General features: G+C 35.5%; 1 protein-coding gene across 1 annotated transcript; it reads left to right on the top strand.

Moving 5' to 3' along the window:
- The first annotated feature begins 75 nt into the window (after nt 1–75).
- Nucleotides 76–561, top strand: LOC137717141 (uncharacterized). Its single transcript, XM_068456445.1, has one exon. It carries the CDS (start codon nt 76–78, stop codon nt 559–561), a length of 486 nt encoding a protein of 161 aa, XP_068312546.1.
- Nucleotides 562–19,541: the final 18,980 nt, after the last annotated feature.

Below are 19,541 nucleotides of genomic sequence, written 5' to 3'. Positions count from 1 at the left end.
ACAGTTTCGTATCACTTATTCCTCGATAAATACCACACAAAAACCTGCAGAATGCGACTGCAAATCAATCACCAAATGGAAAAGCTCAGAAGATCGTCGAAAAAGAAGTCCGACATCGCCTGCAAGAAGCACCCGAAACACCAACAATCGCCGGGCGTTTGCTCCTTGTGCTTGAAGGAAAAGCTAGAACGAGTTGCTCAGAAGCTCTCAACTTATTCTGTTCCCTACTTGCGTAGAACTTTTTACGCTTCTCCTTCTACGACTTCTTCTTTATCTTCGCATTACTCGTCTTCTTCGGGTTCTTCTTCGTCTCCAGCGCCAGGTTACGAGCAAAAGGGTTCGACTATAACTTGGTTGTTGAGTGGTGAAAGTAATGTTCTTCGTAAAAGTAGGTCGCTGGTGAATTACTTTCCGAGACGAAAGAGAGAGCTGGGCAGTGAAGAGAAGAAGAAGAGTCGGTTTTGGACGAAGTTGCTTCGTCCCAGAAGTAAGCGGAGGGAAGAAGGCTTGGTACAGTCTAGGACTGTGAGAGAGATCAGGGTGCCAAATAGGGTACTTTAAACTTTGAAGGCCAGAATTTATTTTTTTTTAATTTTATATTTGTTGTTATTTTTCCTATTCTTGAAAGATTTGAATGTACGTAGCAGACTTATGATCACAATTTTGCATCAGAAAGCTGATCACAGAGGAAAAAGGATCAAAAGATTTTATTATTAATTTTTGTATATATACCAGCCTATAATTAAATGTAAATTATTGTGCATGTTTAATTATGTACTATTATCATGCGATTATATACAAAGATGAGAGCATGTAAATTTAGCCTTAGGATTTAGGATTTAGCTCTTAATTCTGGATTACTAAGAGTTCAAATCGTAAAAAATACTGTATAATGGTACATCCTAAGGTATTGAATTAACATTGTTAAGAACTGATTAAGAAATTAATAGTATAAGACCCGCTTAAACTGCCTCATATATATGACATTCAAACAGCATGAGCTTCATGATATTCATTAGTTAAGATTGTATATTATAACGCTATATCGTCAAAAAAACTTAATTAGGCAGATATTTATGTTGTCATATGATCAGTTACGTCTACATAAAGAGTACCTTATCAATGTTTATATTCATAGCTTTGCAATATAGCTAAATTTCTATGTTATTGTGATGTTTTTGTTGTTGTATGATTAGTGGTGGATGTATATCGGGATCAAGGTGGTTCAAGTACCACTCAGAGTCCCGAAAATATTTTAGAGGACCCTCCAAACATTGGTACGGGTCTCTTTTGCACCTACTAAATGTTTGATGTAATGTTTGTTAGGCATATCTCATCAGGTTGTGCCGACAACATTCGACAAATTCTTTTAATATCACTCATCAGAATGTTTGGCCGACGAGGCTTGTTCAACGAAATGCCTCAATGAATAAACTAAAAAAATTTCTACACACTTCACACTCTATTTCTATCTAAAAACTTGTACTTTGACACTGGAGCCTCCAATTCAAATCCCGAATCCACCATTGCATATGAATCACATATCCAAACAAGAACCAACTTGATGAATGTTATTGCAATAGGGGTGTGCTATCCACACACCTCTTTTTAATTTATATCATTTGATTTTCTTCAATTCATTCGATCCGACGATTAAAAATTAAGAGGGGTGTACAAATAGCACACCTCATTGCAATATAGCTAGACTGTTTGGTTAATACAAACAGTCTAGCAAAAAAATTATTTCTCTCTCCCAATATATATATATATATATATATATATATATATATATATATATATTTATATATATATATCACTTTAGATTGCTGCAATAATTTTAGGAATTCAGAAAAGGGATCATTTTAGATTTGATTCTCTGTAATATTTTGTTGTTATGATGTTCAACCGACGTTGGTGAACATTGTGTCTGCATACATCATGATAAAACAAAATTTTCGTATGCAACAACAAAGAAACTACCTGGCACGACTTGGTTGCTAGTTCAAAGAGTCGCATTATTTGCTAAGTAACCCTAATCAAGCTCCATCCACGAAGTTTCTTGAAGCATATAAATTCAAATTCCAATGGTCAGCTGCATGCGACTGCCCACGGTCTTTACACTTTATTAGGGTTTTGATTAATTTGATCCATATGGAAAAGCTTGTGTGACAGCTAGTATAACATGATCATCGGTCAAATTCGGGACAATTTCCAAATTCCACAAATCGGTTGGAAAGTTTAAATTTGTTAAGTCGCTGGCAACGTGAGGATGCAGATTAACAAAATGTATTTAATAAGATTGATATTCTACCAACTTGCGAACTCCCATGGTTTTAACTTTCAAAGTACTTGCAGTACCATTACTTTGCATATAATTAAAAGGAGGCAGATTTTCTGCCCTCCCATGCTCTCCTGTTTGTGTAGTCACAATTAAATCACGTCAACATTTTATATTATTATTCTTTTTTGTCTTATTATCTCTATAAAAATAATAATATAAATATTGACGTGGCTTAACCGTGATCACACAAAACAAAAGGGTACAGAAAGTAAGAGGGCAGACAATCTGCCTCCTAATTAAAATGGAGATGTACGTTACGTGGTAAAGTTTGATTTCTGTTACCTTCCATGTGGGATACACAAATATTATTTTAAGAGTGGTGTTAGACTACCCACCCATGTTATTTCTTTACGCACCTTATATTCTCACTCACCATCAAAACTAAAAAAATATAAAAATATTATTTTTCCACCCACCATTTTATCTAAAATAGCCTTTAACACATTTTTAATTCTTTTTTATGTTTCTCATTCATTAAATAAAATATTTTCAAATAAAAAAACTTTAATTGACTGACCACTTCTTCCTTTGGTTGGGAGAATATCGACATTACAATAAACCCTCCCGCAAAACTCAACCGCGCAACCATGAACTGTAAGGTCCCAAGTTTGGTATTTGTAATTGAACATTGAAGAGGCTATTGGAGCTTGTTTCCTTGACGTGATTCTATATTTTCAGTTGAAATATAAATTTAAAGATAGTTTGTTTGAGATGCTCTTAAAAAACAAAATTATATTTCATACTGCACGTTTTATGTTATATGCTAGATCTCTGCATGATAAGGAAACACCTCTAAAAATGGCATTTGGATTGAACAATGGAAAAGGTTTAATTAAATTGAAAAAAAATTGAATAAAGTCGTTCATGTTTTCATATCACGTTACATATCTGATCAAATTTTAATTAAAAACGGAAGAATGGACCAGATGGATGAACCTGCTAATTTACTGTAGTATGATAAATCGTTCTATTGTTCCTTCTACTTTTAGTTGATAAAAGAAAGCAAAAATGTTTGTTCATTGTAAATATGTGACTTTGGAAAATAAATTTAGGTTAACAAATGGATTGAAATCAATTTAGGTTAACAAATTTAATTAAATCAATTTAAGTGGGCTTAGGAAATGGATTGAAATTATACAAATTCAAAGATGTAAGTGGTTCATCCCTCAAAATTCGGACTACATCCACTATCATGCTCATAATATATTGATTTTCAAAGCTAAATAGCGCTTGGCTCATACATTCACTTTCTTCTCTCCGATTTGTCCGACCCCCATATTGGAGGTCTCTACCCTTTTTTATATATGCCTCCCCTTCTTGTGGCCTCTCAAATTGGCATTTAATGTGTCAACAACTTGCTTACTGACATGAGAAATTTTTGGAAGTGACGGGAACACACCTCAGCATGACAGGTGATGTTCCCAACCTATTAAAGTATAACGCCTGGATTTTGGATTAGGCTCATTTAAGCAATCCTTGAAAAGCCCAAAGGTCAGAATACCTTTTTCCTTCCAAGAGCGAACCGGAAGAATGCAAGCACCAGCTCGCCGTCCGCCGCTTCGACGACGGTGAAGGCTAACCCGGCGAAATTTGAGTTTGGTTTTCTCTTCCAGCTAAAAATCTGTTTGTTCTAGAGAGATGCAGAGGTGGAGCTTTCTGAGGAGGTCATCCTCTCCACTTGGCTGTATCTGAGAGAGAAGAAAATACCAGGACTGGGGGAAAAGTAGTGATCAGTAAACAAGCATGCACTCACTGAAAAATTCTTTGACACTTGACACTCATCTCTGAACCAATTTATAGTCTGACACAGCAATTAAACTGCAACCCATCAACTGTGAGAGAAATTTTGATTTAACCTCACTTAAGCACAACTTTGAAAAAAGCAAAAGTCAGACTGCCCTTGTATGTCTTCCGTTACAACCGAAGCGGCGAACGGCGAGCTGCTGCTTGCATTCTTCTGCTTCACTCTTGGAAGGAAAAAGGTCTTCTGACCTGTGGGCTTTTCAAGGATTGTTTAAATGAGCCTAATCCAAAATCCAGGTGTTAAACTTTAATTGGTTGGGAACACCACCAACCCTGCTGAGCTGTCCCAAAAATTTATCGACTGACACCACTCTGCCTACTCGCCCAAGCTCTCGTGACGTTTCTGCAGCCTGGGTGACATACCTTTTTAAACTAAGGCAAGCCGAGCGTCCCACTCGGACATTGGTCACTCTGCCCCGTCTCGCCAGTACTTTTCAGTTTGCCCTCGTGCTCGATGCGATCGGGCAACCCCTTTTCCGTCTCGATCGGCTCGGGTGTTGAGGGGGCTCTCTTTGAAACCTTTGGGCCTTGGGCTCCTTGGTCTTTCCTTGGGCCTACGCCATTGGTTGGTCCTAAAAGTTAACAGCCCCAATTATATTTGAAGGAGCAAAAAATCGTATGTTGCCCCCAATTATACATACCATCACCATTCCAATTTAAAGTATCTGAAGTAGAGCAAAAAAATGGCAAATGATTAATTAGTTTAAGAAATCTTACTGTATACACAAACGAAACTTTAAATCCATAATTGATAGAAATCTTGAAATTGATAAATTACAAAACTTTCGAACGACAGAAAGTTAGATTTGCAGAAAATTGAATAGAAAATATGAGGAAACCCTAAAATTCTTAATTCAATTGAGAATGAGGAAACCCCAAAATTGAATAGAGAATATGATTACACGAGTTGTTTTCTTTTTCCTTGTTTCTAGGTGGAGAGAGTGTGTGATGCGAGTAGGGATGGGCAAAATGCCCGAGGTTATGGGTAACCGCGATTACCTGTCCATTTAAACTTTACGGTTATGGTTATGGGTAACCGTTTAGATAAATAAAAGATTATGGGTATAACCGTTTACCTGTGAAAACTAAATGAGTGGTTATGAGTGTTAACCGCGGTTATAAACGGGTAACTGTTTACCCATTTATTTTATATATGTAAAATTAACACAAATCATAAAAAAATACCAAAAATTCCAAACCGAACAGAAAAAATCCCAAAATGAAAATCCCGAAAATTTCAATACCCAATCCCAAATCGATCCCGAAATTTTGATACCAGAATCGCTCTCACATTTTCATTTGTTTGGTAATCCCAAACTGAACTGAAAAAAATATATTATTTAATTTTATTAAATCCAACATACTGAACACTTAGAGTTGCAGGAAGTTCTCCAAAGTTGAAAGCTGTAGAGATTGCAGCTGCTTACACGTCTCTGACCCTCTATCCTTTGAAATATATAGGATATTTTGGGAGAGCCATGGCCCATGGAGCAGCCCAAAGTATGTTTCGTAGTCTTTTGTCATCGTTTTATCATTAACTGGCTTCTTTTTCTGCCTTCAAAATCTGACTTCTAGCAAAGATTGTGGGGAACTGGGGATTCCCGATTTGAAGAATAATTCATAATTTCATATTTTAATTTGAAATTCTTGATTTGTTCTGAAATCTTAAAAATATTTTGAGATTTCTAAAATTTGGTTTATGATTGGTCTTCAAATTTCCGTCCTAAAAAATATCAGTTTGGGATTCGGGATACTAGTTTCGGTTTGATATCCCATACCGAGCCAGCCCTAATGTTCTGTATCGGACAAAATTTAGATCAATGCTATTGACTATAGTGCATGGTTTATATAGCTAATTATATATATTATGTTAATACTTTACATTATGGGTTAAATAACCTAAGAATATTGTCTTCTAAACAGTTTTCACAACCCAAGAATACTTAGTAAATATTATATTACCTTCATTGGTAACAGTTAAAAATATTGTCCGTAAACTATTATTTCAGTTATTGGAATGGTATAAGGACTTAAAAAATTAAAATACGGAAATGTATGATGAATGTACCTATAACGGTGTTTAATTGTCAAAAAAAAAAAAATTATGACAATTTTTTTTTTAATTTTCAAGTTGTTAAAAAACATGTAGTCGGGTGAAAAATGCGTAATGGTAAAAAAAAAAATTAAATTAAATTAAATTAAAAAAAAAAAAAAAAAAAGATAAATGGGTTAAAAAGGGTAAACGGGTATTAAACGGTTATGGTTAAATGGGTTTGCGATTATGAGTATGGTTAACCATTTATAAACGGTTATGGGTATGGGTATAACCGTTTAGGTAATTACCCAACGGGTAAACGGTTATGCGGGTATGAGCATAAACGACTATGGGTAAATAACCGTGGTTACCCGTCCGTCATAACCGTTGCCCATCCCTAAATGCAAGGGTAGTCTTAGAAAATACGTGGAATGTATTAAGATAAATTCTAATTTAAAAGCGAAAAGTGGTAGAACAAAGTTGCTGCTTGAGCTGGAACCCGAAAGGCTGAAGGCCCATTGGGTATGTGAGAGTCATTTGAATTCTCCAACAATTTAAAAGATGATTAGGCCCATCATCTGTGGGCTATTATCATCTTTTTGATGTCCAAAGAGTTAAATGGATTTCCAACTCCACTTAACAATTTGATCAATACCCGGCAGGAACCCAAATAATTCCTCTCCAAAAACTTTAGCTTTGTTTGGTCGAGGGATTTCTAAATCTAAAAGGAATGATGCCAAGTTAGTAAAAAAGTGCATCACAAAATTATGAGTATTACAAAGGGATGGAAAGGTATTTTTGTAAACCCCTACTTGAAATGAGTTATTTACATTTCTCTCTTACGTGCTTTTGTGTGCGTTTTTAATTCCTCCGATCTAACATTTTGTATTTCATCTCTTACTAACCTGGTCCAATCTCTTGAAATTTGAAAACTCCTCATCCAAATATAGCCTTATAAATTTCCCTTACTTGTCTTTGGAAATTACCAATGACAACCAACAAAAAGGAGAGGATTGGGAAAAACAATTATTTAATATGACTATTGTAAAAATTAAAATTGCTATCATGCATGATGTAAAAGACTTATAACTCAAGTAATTAAAAGTATTTATACAAGTATTCGTAAGCTAAATAATGACCCAAATTCGCTTTTATTGTAGAAGAAAAACTGCCTGAAGGACAACATGATCATGGCCTCCCTCACATTGTTTTTTCTTAGGCAATACACACGACATTCCATCTCTCTCTAGTTTCTACAAAGTTTTTGAGGTAAAGTCTTAAATAATTTGAGAATATTGATTGATCAACTGAGTCAGGTGAACTGTTTTCAATAGGTTACAGAGATTAGGAAATGCTGATATTTTAATGTTATTTTTGTGATTATGTGTCACATCCCGGCCCGAGTAGGACCACTTCCCCGGCCCGACTCCACCGTAGCACGATATTGTCCGCTTTGGGCCCCCAGCACACACTCATGGTTTAAAATGCGCTGACTTAGGAAGCCAATCAACTATTACCCAAATGTCGTAAAAAACCATTATGTGTACGCAGAAGCTTGTACACAAAATCCATAGTAATGTTTTACTATTTTCACTCTGGAACGAGAAGCGGCTGCAAAATTGTCACATCCCAGTCCGGACAGGACCACTTCCCGAGCCCGACTCCATCGTAGCACGATATTGTCCGCTTTGGGCCCCTAGCACACCCTCACAGTTTTGTTTCTGGGAACTCACACGAAAACTTCCCAGTGGGTCACCCATCATAAGAGTGCTCTCGCGTGCTACTCGCTTAACTTCGGAGTTCCCATGGAACCCGAAGCCAATGAGCTCCCAAAATGCCTCGTGCTAGGTAGAGATGGGAATATACATATAAGGATCACTCCCCTGAGCGATGTGGGATGTTACAACCCATTGGGAGGTTGCTCGTGAGTTCCCAAAAACAAAACCGTGAGGGAATGGTGAGTCCAAAACGGACAATATCGTGCTACGATGGTGGAGTGGGCCCGGGAAGTGATCTGCCCCGGGCCGGGATGTGACATTATGTCTATAAGTATGTCGTTTTATATATTATTTTATCAAATTTCATAGTAATTTACAATTGAAATATCCTAAGTACGATTAATGTAATAAGTAACGATGTGACTTTACCCCATATCATTTAAAATTGTAGTTAAGAAGTGGAGTAGCACTGTGGTACCACAAACTTATTTCTATTGAGTGTGTCTGTTGATCGTTCAATTGAATCAACAAGAAACAGACAATTCAATGGAAAGTGGATGCCGAGCTTTCATGGAAAAGGAAGATGTCCCACCCTCACTTCCCATGCCAAATAATAACTTAAGTGTTGTTATACTGCTATCCATACACTATTTTTTACTTTTTTACACATATTTTTTAATTTTTGGCCATCAAATTGAAATGAATTGAAGAGAATCAAAAGAATAAAAATTAGCAAAATATGTAAAAGGCAAAAAAAAGTGTGCCGATAACACCGCCCTAACTTAATAAGCTCCATGCACCATAAACTTCTTCCATTGTGGCACTTGAAACCCCTTCTGTTTCTCTTCATCTATTCAGTAATGTAACGGGTGCTTAGTGGTAGGTGTGTTTGAACTTATGAGTTCTTCAACATTTATCTCAGTTAAAATAGAATTTTTATGGTGCTCCGGATTCCGAACATTTTGAATCCTTAGATCTTTAATTAAAAATGCAAAAAACAAAATATAACAGCTAAAAAACAGAAAATAATCAAAATATCATATACTCCGGAGCTCTCTCTACATATAATATATATATATATATATATATATATATATATATATTCAAAACACCTACTAAAAACAAAAAATGTTATGTGTGCATGCTTAGATATACCGATAAATATTTCTTTCTTATTTATTTTTTGCCAAAAATGTTTCCGATATAAGCACGTCGAAATTTTTATTAAAAACAAAGTGTGTTTCCGTTCAAGCACCTGGATATGCTGCTTGGAGAAGCACTTGACCTCCAAAAATTTTATAAATTAAAACAATTTATAAATTGTGGATTAGGTATCATTTGGTATGCGGACGGGACGGGACAGGACGGAACGGAACGGAGCCGGAGCAAAGATGCCCTTGGATGGAAACAATGAGGAAGAAGAAGGAGACAGAGAGGTTATAGTTTTGTGTTCCACAGATGTGGAACGACTCGTTCCAGGGGGTGAGGTGGAACAAAAATTCACCCAAACTCGTCCCGTGGAACAACTCGTTCCACCCGTTTTAGGCGCACCAAACGTAGGACGGAACGCTTTGTCCCACTCTGTTCCGTCCCGTCCCACGTACCAAACGGTACCTTAGGGAATGGGAATTCAATGGTCTAAAACTAAACTTAGTGTGGGAGCAAGAGTCCTTTTCAAATTGTTAGTTGGATTAATGAATGAACAATTGTCAAAGGGAGGATGGTGAACTATCTTTTAGCACAACCCTAAATAATGATCGATATGACTAGTCGAGAGCCCTAGTCGAATGTACATCGTTCAAATCTTTTTATACAACAATATTTTACTCTAAATGCTGTGTCCACTCTTATAGGTGTTGTGTCACCTTCGTTATATGGCAAATTCGATCAGATTGTGACATGCAACTTCCTCTCTCATCATTTTCCTTTTTGTTGGTAAATCTAGTAAGTTTGGCAACAAAGTTTTTTAACATTTGGGGCTAGTGACGATTTGGCCAGAGATGATTCATGCCACTTAGCCCTAATTTAGTACTGAGGTAATTTTGAAAAAAATGGCTATAAAAAAAAGTTTGGTAAACATTCAGTTTCAGTTTTTTTTTCACAGTTTTGATGAAAAAAAGCCAAAAACACAAAGCTGCAAACCCAACTTTGAAAAACCAGTTTTTTTTCATATCTATTTTACATAAAAGTTTATTAAACACTATAATAGTGCTTTTTTTTTTTTTTCAAAAGCACTTTTACAAAAAAGTTTACCAAACACTCTGCTGCTTTATTTCACAGGTGCTTATTCTCACAGCACAGCAGAAGCGGTTTTTTTTCAAAGCACAACAATACCAAACCAGCTTTTAGTATTACGGTCTAATGACATTCATCTTCACTTGTAAGTAAGAGGTCTTATGTTCGATTCTCGCCAAAAGCGAATTAGAACCACATTATTGCTAGCTCATTGTGAGGTTTAGTTCATTCCCTCATTCACTTAATGCAAATAATATCGTTTATTAAAAAAAACAAAAAAACTTGTAATTTCACACTTGAAAGAGTAATAATGTTGTTGTTTTGTTAGACCAATTTGTCGATTTTTAGTCGTACTAAACACGGATTGAAAGTAATATAATTCCATAAAATGGGGTCTCAAATCTGTGTACCTCGAACTCATAATTCAATGTTAATTCAAATCTATCAATTTCTTTTCTTTTCTTTTCTTTTCTTCTCATCAGTCCATATCTATCAATTCAAAACTCAATTATGATGCACTGAATTGATCACCCGAAACTTTTTGTGAGCATTACGTGATTCCAGGCACTAATAATATAATACTTCCAATTCTTGTTGATTTGTTTGTTAGTTGAATTTACTGGTTAAGGCGGAGTTAATTAAACGAAAGAGCTAAAATTTACTTGTAATTTTTCTAAAGCAACAAACAAGAAACTTGATTTTGACAAAGTAGCGCATTCTATTATAATATAAAGGTGCTTAGTTTAATTGTAAGAGGTTTTTTCTTGCTCGTTAGCGGTCTGAATAAATTACCGCTAAAGTCATATTTATATATGGTAATATTAATTCTTAAATCATTATAAACATTGAAATCCTGAGTTGCCAATGCTAGTTACGCTAGTGTTATAAAACTTGTTGGAAAATGTGCTGCTAGAAAACTAATAAAATCTTAACTATCAGTGCAAATATATATAACATAAATATACAAATGTAATTGTATTTTTATGTAAATGACTTATGATTAAAAAAAAAAGAGATTTTGTACAAATTCCACATGAACTAATAGGTGTGTATGCAATTACCACCCAAATCTCATATTTGATGCAAATCTACAACCTCCATCCAATTTTTTGTTAAATAATTTTAGGAGCACCCTAAAATTTTCTTTGGGGACCCAAACTGCAAAAATTTGTTATAAAATTATCCTTGTATTAGAAAATCCAAAAACTAATAAAAAATCTAAAATAATTTAAACATGAAGTGCTAGCAACATTTGCACTAACATTTATTTGGATCTTTTTATTCCTTCAAATGACACTTGCCTGTAGCTGCCATTATTTTGGAGAGAGAGAAGACTGGGGTTGGGTGGGGTAGGTAAGGTTGGGTATTGTTATATTTGTGAAAAATGACACGTGTCTTTGAAGGAGTGAAAGATCTAAATGCAAAGGTTAGTGTAAATGTTGCTAGCACTCTCCTTTCAACTTTGATCCCCCAGAGGTAATTCCAAGGTGGTGAACAAATTGTGGAGGGAGAGTGTAGGAGCTGGGGAGTTGGTGCGGGGATTTAGTTTCTTAATTTGTTCTTGAATTTTGTAAGTTTTATACTTTGTTTTTCTTCTAATAAATATAGATCAACTTTGTTAAATTGTTCGCATATTAGTTGATGTCCTTGGCACATGACTTGATTTAACGACAATATGAATGGTAACTAAGCTAGGTGATAGATTTGCACACAAAGTTTAGGTAGTACATTATCAAAATAGAAAGTCTAAGTGGCAATTGCGGACATACCTACCTAAAAAAAATCACACACTTGGAGTATACTACAATACGAATCATGGATCGAAACGTATCATGCCAATGTTAATAAACTATACTTTAGGTTCTATATTTTTTGTGAAGTAAGTATACTTTAGATAGAACAATCCAAGTTAATTGTGTTTATAAGGGTGCATTTTTGTTCATCACTCTCGAGTGATTATAATAGTCATTACTCTACGTATTATTATTAGATGAGTTTAAATTTTGAAATTTGTATCCACCCATTACACATATTTCAAAATTTAAACTCATATAATAGTTATAAATACAACGATGAACATTACCATCACTTGACCATTAAACTAAAACTTAAATAAAGAAATATGGAGACGAATATTACTGTCACTTAGTACTACGATCAAATAGTAGATCTTAGATTCGATTTTTTAAATCACATTATTGCTAATCTATTTGTGAAACTTGACCCACTTCCTCATTCCTTACCATAAATAATATCTTTTGTTAAAAAATAAAAAATAATAATCATCAATGCCTAGATTGTCGGTCGTTAATCCGGATCGTCTTTGAAACTTGTTGAGAAGCCTTCACATCTCACAAATCAAAATCAATCTCACAATCAGAATGGTCTTCGATCTCGTACCCCATTGTCCATTCATACTAAAATTTGCTTTGCCAAGTTGCGAGTGCATGTGCCCATGTGTCCTTTCTTGAGGACAAGCGTTTCACTGTTGCTTGCCAAATAGTCAACCCTAATTGTGGTGAGAAAGGGAACCCACGTACTCTTGGAGTAATTGTTTGACATAAAAAGACTTACGTGACACGCGTATATTGTTATATAGCGTTTCGTTTTAGTTATATATAAATTTAGCATTTGTGTAACTTTGTATCATGAGACTGACATCACAGTTACGTTGTATCAACATTATAAAAGATGCTTTAGTGAGACCAAATTATAATCATGTGGTGTAAAACAAATATTAGGGTAAACTTATTACACCTGTGTATATATTCATAATCTACGATATGAAATAATCGTTTTGCACACGTGAAGTCATAACATTATTTCATAAAATTTTAGTAGAACAAATTACATTTCATTCATTTCTTCAATCTTCATCATGCATGTTGGAAAGATCTTCTGCCGCTTGTGGCACTATTTTATCGTTTTTTATTTATAAACCAAAATTGTTACTTTCACATTTAATTATGTGTTTAGTACAAGACTTATAAAACTCTCTGTTTATAGAAAACATTGTGTAGATTATACGATGTGAAGGTTGATAGTTGTATATCTTTTTTAATGATTTAAACAAGAAATTCAACCATCAACTGTTTCATCATGTAATTTACAAAATATGAGTCAAGTAGATGATCACTCTAGCATCACCTGAAATCATATTTAATCTTAAATTTTGGGTAGTATTCCACATACCAATTTTTATTTTTCACACACTCATCTCAATTTCCGACCATCAAACTGAACAAATTGAAAAAAAAAAAAATCAATAAACATAAGTTAACAATTGTGTGTGGAAAATAAAAATATATGTATGAACAGCACCATCCTAAATTTTGACACGTAGCTTTGTACAAGATGGGATGCCTTACATAAGAACCACGTCTAAAGTTGGTCGTTTTGAAAAGAACCCAACCAAAAGAACAATGAAAGAGCAACAACGCAAACACAAAGACTAACAAAATATAAAGAATTGTTATCACGTGTTATCTTTAATGGAAAGCTAACAAATTAGAAATAACACACAGCATTTTCCCCATAAATTGTAGACTTATAGTCCCCTTTGGTTTTGATTTGCTTGAAAACTTTTTTATTTCGTCTTTTTAAGTGAATATTTGTCAGATGCCTATTTTCATTTACCTTTTGCTTACTTTGACACGGACTTATGTTTTGCATCTCGACATGGAAAAGCAATCTTGTGTTTTGTAAATAATGAACAAACTGATTGTGGACTTATTTGAGACGAAACATGATTATTTCTTGGAGTTGAGTTAAAATCCTCAATTAAAATAGGAGAAATTAGGTTTTCATTCATCTTTTTACTACTCCATTGATTAAAACTTTTTTTTTTTAATTTTTAATTAAGGTTCTTAGGTTTTAATAAACGCTATTAATTATTGTAATAATAAAATAGTTTTTATTTCTAAATACATTCATCTAGTGTTAGAAACGTTACATTTAATATATTTACATTTATGGCTAAAAAATTTTATCAATTTTTATTTTTAGTTCGTACCCATTTTTAATTTGCAACCTTTTTTTTTTCTTTAGGAAATTGTTATTTGACACACCCTGACCGAAATCAAGACGTGTTAACCGCCACGTGAGGGTGACGTAGCCATGTGCACAGTGCGGAAGTAATGATAATATAAGAAATGCAAATATATCAAAACCAAACTAACTAGAGCACTAACTAAGATAAGGTGTAAGACGAAAATAAGTGTGAATTCACAACCAGAGCATAAGTAGCCTAGGTGCAGTCCAGCAGGACAATTACTAATTATACAACACCAACAGTAATCCTACAATGGTGATAATCTATTAGAGCTGCCATGGATTCCTCGCAAGCCACCAAAAGCACTCTTAACTAGAACCTGGAGGGGCGCAAAACAGAAAGTGTGAGTGGGCAAAAACAAAGCTTTTCAAAATCATTTCAATTATCAAAGGTAGTAACCCCTCGCCGTAAAACCTATATAATTTCCTAGAAAATAGAATATATACGTATATCGAAACCATACTCATATTAGCGAAATCCACATATATGTCATGTCAAATATCTCAGCATAAAATATGTAAGTCAGATGATATAAATCAATGCAAATGATATGTCAGCCGGTGTCACCTAACGTGACCTGTACAGCTGAATCTAGAGCTCATCCATCTAGCCGGAGTCACCTAACGTGACTTGTACGGCTCAAATCCACATCTCAACAAATATACTTGCACACAAGTTGGAACCACCTAAAGTGGTCTGTACAATAGGACTGGGTGTAAATAAGTACGCTCAAGTGCTACGATCACGTGAAAACTGTGCAAATAATTACGGGTCACCTACGAGTCGAAACCACCTAAAGTGGTCTCTACGACAGGACTGTGCACCTAACTTGGATCCAAGGTGAGCGTATGGTGCGGGAGGTGAACATCACGTGAAGCCCTAACTCTGGGCGGGAGCACTAACACCGGGGTGCAGGTTTATGAGTTCTCAATACATCTCACATAATCATCAATCTCACAACCATAGTCTATAAACTTACCAGACACTTACTTGTGCATCCCCAACACCGATCATAAATATATGCAACTACTAATGCATGAGTAAAATAAGTAGATACTTTGCATGGCATTTCAAACATAATTCATTTAAATCGATTTTCTGGGAAAAATCTCAAGTATATAGGTATATACGGAAAACCAAAAGCCCATTCACTGGTATGTGGAAGGGTCGTAGCCCCCAAGCCTTAATTGATTGTGCTCGTCCTCAGGATAGGTCTCACCTATATGCGAAACAACTATATAAATGTTAATTTAAACCACATACACAAAACTAGCTAATAACTTCTCATACATTACTCAAATGGGGTGTTTGAATATACCACCGTGATCTACTCAACACCATGAACATTCCCATATTTTTAGAAAAATTTTCCGACCACCCACTCGTCGCCACGCGCAGGCACTTGCCTCGCACATGTACGGAAACCCTAATAGCGTTAGGGAATATTCTGTCCAAAAATGGAATATACCGTTAAATATACCTAACGCCGTTAGTACATTCCGTTAGAGTTGACGGAATATATTTCGTCTTCTTAGGTGATCCTCACCGTAGCCACCACCGTTTGCGTCGCCGGAAATTGGAAAAATATTCAAAACTTCATATCTCACTCGATTTTCAACCAAAATTCATGAAATTTTCACCAAAATGAAGCTCTTAACGAGTAGAACAAAACCTTACCACTTTCAAGCCTTGAAATCCACTGGATCTCGCTGGATAACCCTCGATAATCCGGCCAAAATTTCAAACTCACCAAACTCAACTTCCCGACGTCCCAAAACACTTCGTTTTTCTTCTCCGAGCTTCGTGAAGACGTTCTAAAGCTTCCTAGAAGCTTAAAAACTTCTAAAAACTTCACGATCACGTTTGCATGAACAATACCCAAATCGGAGCTCGCGAGAAACTAGGGTTTTTGAAGGTTTCACGTCCAACCAAAGGTATGGATCGACTTCTGAGCTTGCAAGGAGTCCAAAAACACCAACAACGATCTCGATCTGCGACTAGAAGGGTTGGTTTGAGGTTTGTCCATACAGTTGTACGGAAATGGAAGAAAATCCGAGAGAGAGGAGAGTGAGAGAGTCAACGGGAAAGGGTTTGTGTGTGTGAGTCACCAACCAAAAACAAATAAAAATAAAACCTAAGTCTAAGTTCCTAATTGGTTCCAAAATATTAGGGACTTAACATAAATGGTCCACATCCAAAGTAAAACCACATGACACCACAAACGTTCAAGGGTACTTTAGTAATTTCACGCCATTGATACAAATATTTCGGGATGGATTTGTAGACATCGAAATTTCAGTAAAACAAATGTTCACCAATGCATTAAAGTTTTGACGTGTCAAGGCATACATGGCATACGCCACGTGTTGTACAAATTGTACACATGGCGTGTGACTCAACAAAATAGGAAGAAATACCCTTGAAGGATTAAACAAGTTTTTCTTCTCATTTTGGGCAATGACAAGGCAAGTACATTTCAATCCATTGAGGATCAAAACAAGTTTTTCTTCTCATGTTGGGCAATGACAAGGCAAGCACACTTCAATCCATTACGGATCAAAGCAAGTTTTTCTCATTTGGGCAATGACAAAGCATACACATTTCAAGTTTAAAATGGTGTTGAGTGGGAAATTAGGCCATAAGTTAGACCACTTCAGGTTTAAAATGGTATTAAGTGGGAAATTAGGCCATAAGTTACACCACTTCAATTTCAATATTGCATTAAGTGGGAAATTAGGCCATAAGTTAGACTACTTCAAGTTTAAAATGTTATTAAGTGGGAAATTAGGCCATAAGTTACACCACTTCAATTTCAATATTGCATTAAGTGGGAAATTAGGCCATAAGTTAGACCACTTCAATTTCAATATTGCATTAAGTGGGAAAATTAGGCAATGGTGCTTGGAAAGGAAAAAAATATTTTGTGGTGGTGATTCATTCTCAAAGCCTATAAATAGGCTTCTCCATCAAGGTATCAAGCATCAAGGAATTCACAAATACATTTCTCTACTCCAAAATTAGAAGAGAATTCCCCAAATCCTTGAAGCTTTGAAACTCCAAAGCTTCCAACCATCCAAATTCCCAAGAATTCCGAAGGATCAAGAAAGCTCTCTTCGTTCTTCGTTAAATCCTCTTTCAAGATCAAGCCCCGACGGCCCTTGAAGAAAGTGTTCATCCGTTCATCCTAAGCATAAGCCCCCAACGGCCCTTTGGATCAACAACCTCAACAAATACACACATCCAATCGTTCTTCAAGATTAAGCCCAAAAGCCCTTGAAGATCCGCTCATCCATCAACCTTCAAGATCAAGCCCAAAAGCCCTTGAAGAAATCCACACAACCATTATTCAAGATCAAGCCCCGACGGCCCTTGAAGAAAGTGTTCATCGTTCATCCTAAGATCAAGCCCCAACGGCCCCTTGGATCAACAGCACAAACAAATCCACACATCCAATCGTTCTTCAAGACTAAGCCCAAAAGCCCTTGAAGATCTGCTCATCCATCAACCTTCAAGATCAAGCCCAAAAGCCCTTGAAGAAATCCATACACCCATTCTTCAAGATCAAGCCCAACGCCCCTTGAAGATCCGTTCATCAACTGTTCATCCTTAGATCAAGCCCTGACGGCCATTTGGATCAACAACTCATCCACAAACCTACACCCTACGAAGATAGAATCAGAGGATCAAATTTGAGAGAGATCGTAACCCCAAAATCATAAACACAAAAATATTATTTTGTACACGTTATTCTGGTTTCTTGTTTCAAGGAATCTTTCGTGTTCACAGGGTTGTCACATTATTAGCACTCCAAAAATCTCATTTTACACTTACCTTCTATAATTATAAAGAAAAATACATTTGTGAGGAGTGTAGAATGAGATTTTTGGAGTGCTAATAACAATTCTTTTTTTTTAATTGGAAAAATTATACGTAGAGTATACTTTTAATACTTAATTATATATTGAGACAATAATTTTTAAACATTTCAAGGAAAGACAAAAGTTAATGCATATGGAAAATGACATCATTGAATTTTTTTTATTTTATTTTTTGTTTAGAGTGTAAGTTACGAAAATAACCTTTATATTAAAATTCAAAATGTGAGTTTTTTGCTCAGCTTCCACCACTCCTCGAACCAGATCCAAAATGGCAGACCAAGCCCCTAAGAGGCAATCAAATCCCCAAAGAAAAAGATATGGATATTCTTAAATATAGTCCAAATTTGTCTCACTTGGTGGCTGGCTTTATGAAGCAAATATAAACACAAGGTGAATAGGAAGCCACATTGAAATTGTTGTTAACTGCAACTTCTTTCCGTTAGTGGCCAAAATTGGTTAAATCTGAATCGGCCACTAAACTCTACTCTCTCTCTCTCTCTCTCTCTCTCTCTCTCTCTACAATTCATACATTTCAACCTCACTGTAACTTAATCCATGCTGTCAATCTTCAATCACAAATTCACAGCCCAAATCTCAAAGGTACCTTCTCAAATTCCAGTTCAATTGTAGGGTTTTGATTCCAATTGATTTAAGGATCAAGATTCACCATCCAATTTTTAAATTTTCTTTCAAATTTTGTGATTGGAGATAAATTCGAAGTGCATACCACAAATAAAACCCCATACACTGTTAATTCAGAGCAAGACAAAGAAGGGGCCGACTTGAATCAGTACCATATATGCAATTTAATCATCGCTCTAGTCGCTTTGTCGTTGTTTGCTACTTATATTGGTCCAGAAGGCAACATTTAAACTGGTATTTTCAAAAGGTGACATTCGAACTAGTAGTTTCAAAAGTTTCGCTTATTTCTAAATACAAGAAAAGGCACTCGAACATTCCGACTCACGTTTCACCTTGCTTCCATGTGAAAGAGGGAAATTATGTTAGTATTAGCTGAACAATGGTTGAATTGATTTTGCAAAAATAGTCGATGACGGGTTGAACTGATTATGCAAAAATAGTTGATGACAAGTGAACTAATTATGCAAAAAATGGTTGATGACAAGTTGAACTGATTCTGCAAAAAATGATCGTAGACGGGTTAAACTGATTATGCAAAAATGGTCGAGGATTGATTGAACTTTGAACCGATTCTGCAAAAATGGTCGACAAAGGGTTGAATTGATTTTGCAAAAATAGTCGACGACGAATTGAACTGATTCTGTAAAAATGGTTGGACGGGTTGAATTGATTCTGCGAAAATGGTCGAATACTAGTTGAACTGATTATGCAAAAATGGTCGAAGACGGGTTAAACTGATTCTGCAAAAATAGTTAAGGACGAGTTGAACTGATTCTACAAAAATGGTTAAGGAAGGGTTGAACTAATTCTGCAAAAATGATCGAAGAGGGGTTGAAAC

Source organism: Pyrus communis, chromosome 15 (genome assembly GCF_963583255.1).
Source record: "Pyrus communis chromosome 15, drPyrComm1.1, whole genome shotgun sequence".
Lineage (NCBI taxonomy): Eukaryota > Viridiplantae > Streptophyta > Magnoliopsida > Rosales > Rosaceae > Pyrus > Pyrus communis.
This window is presented reverse-complemented; position numbering and strand designations above follow the sequence as displayed.

Coding starts and splice junctions, on each gene's coding strand:
- LOC137717141 (XM_068456445.1), top strand. CDS start 76: ATGGAAAAGCTCAGAAGATCGTCGAAAAAGAAGTCCGACATCGCCTGC.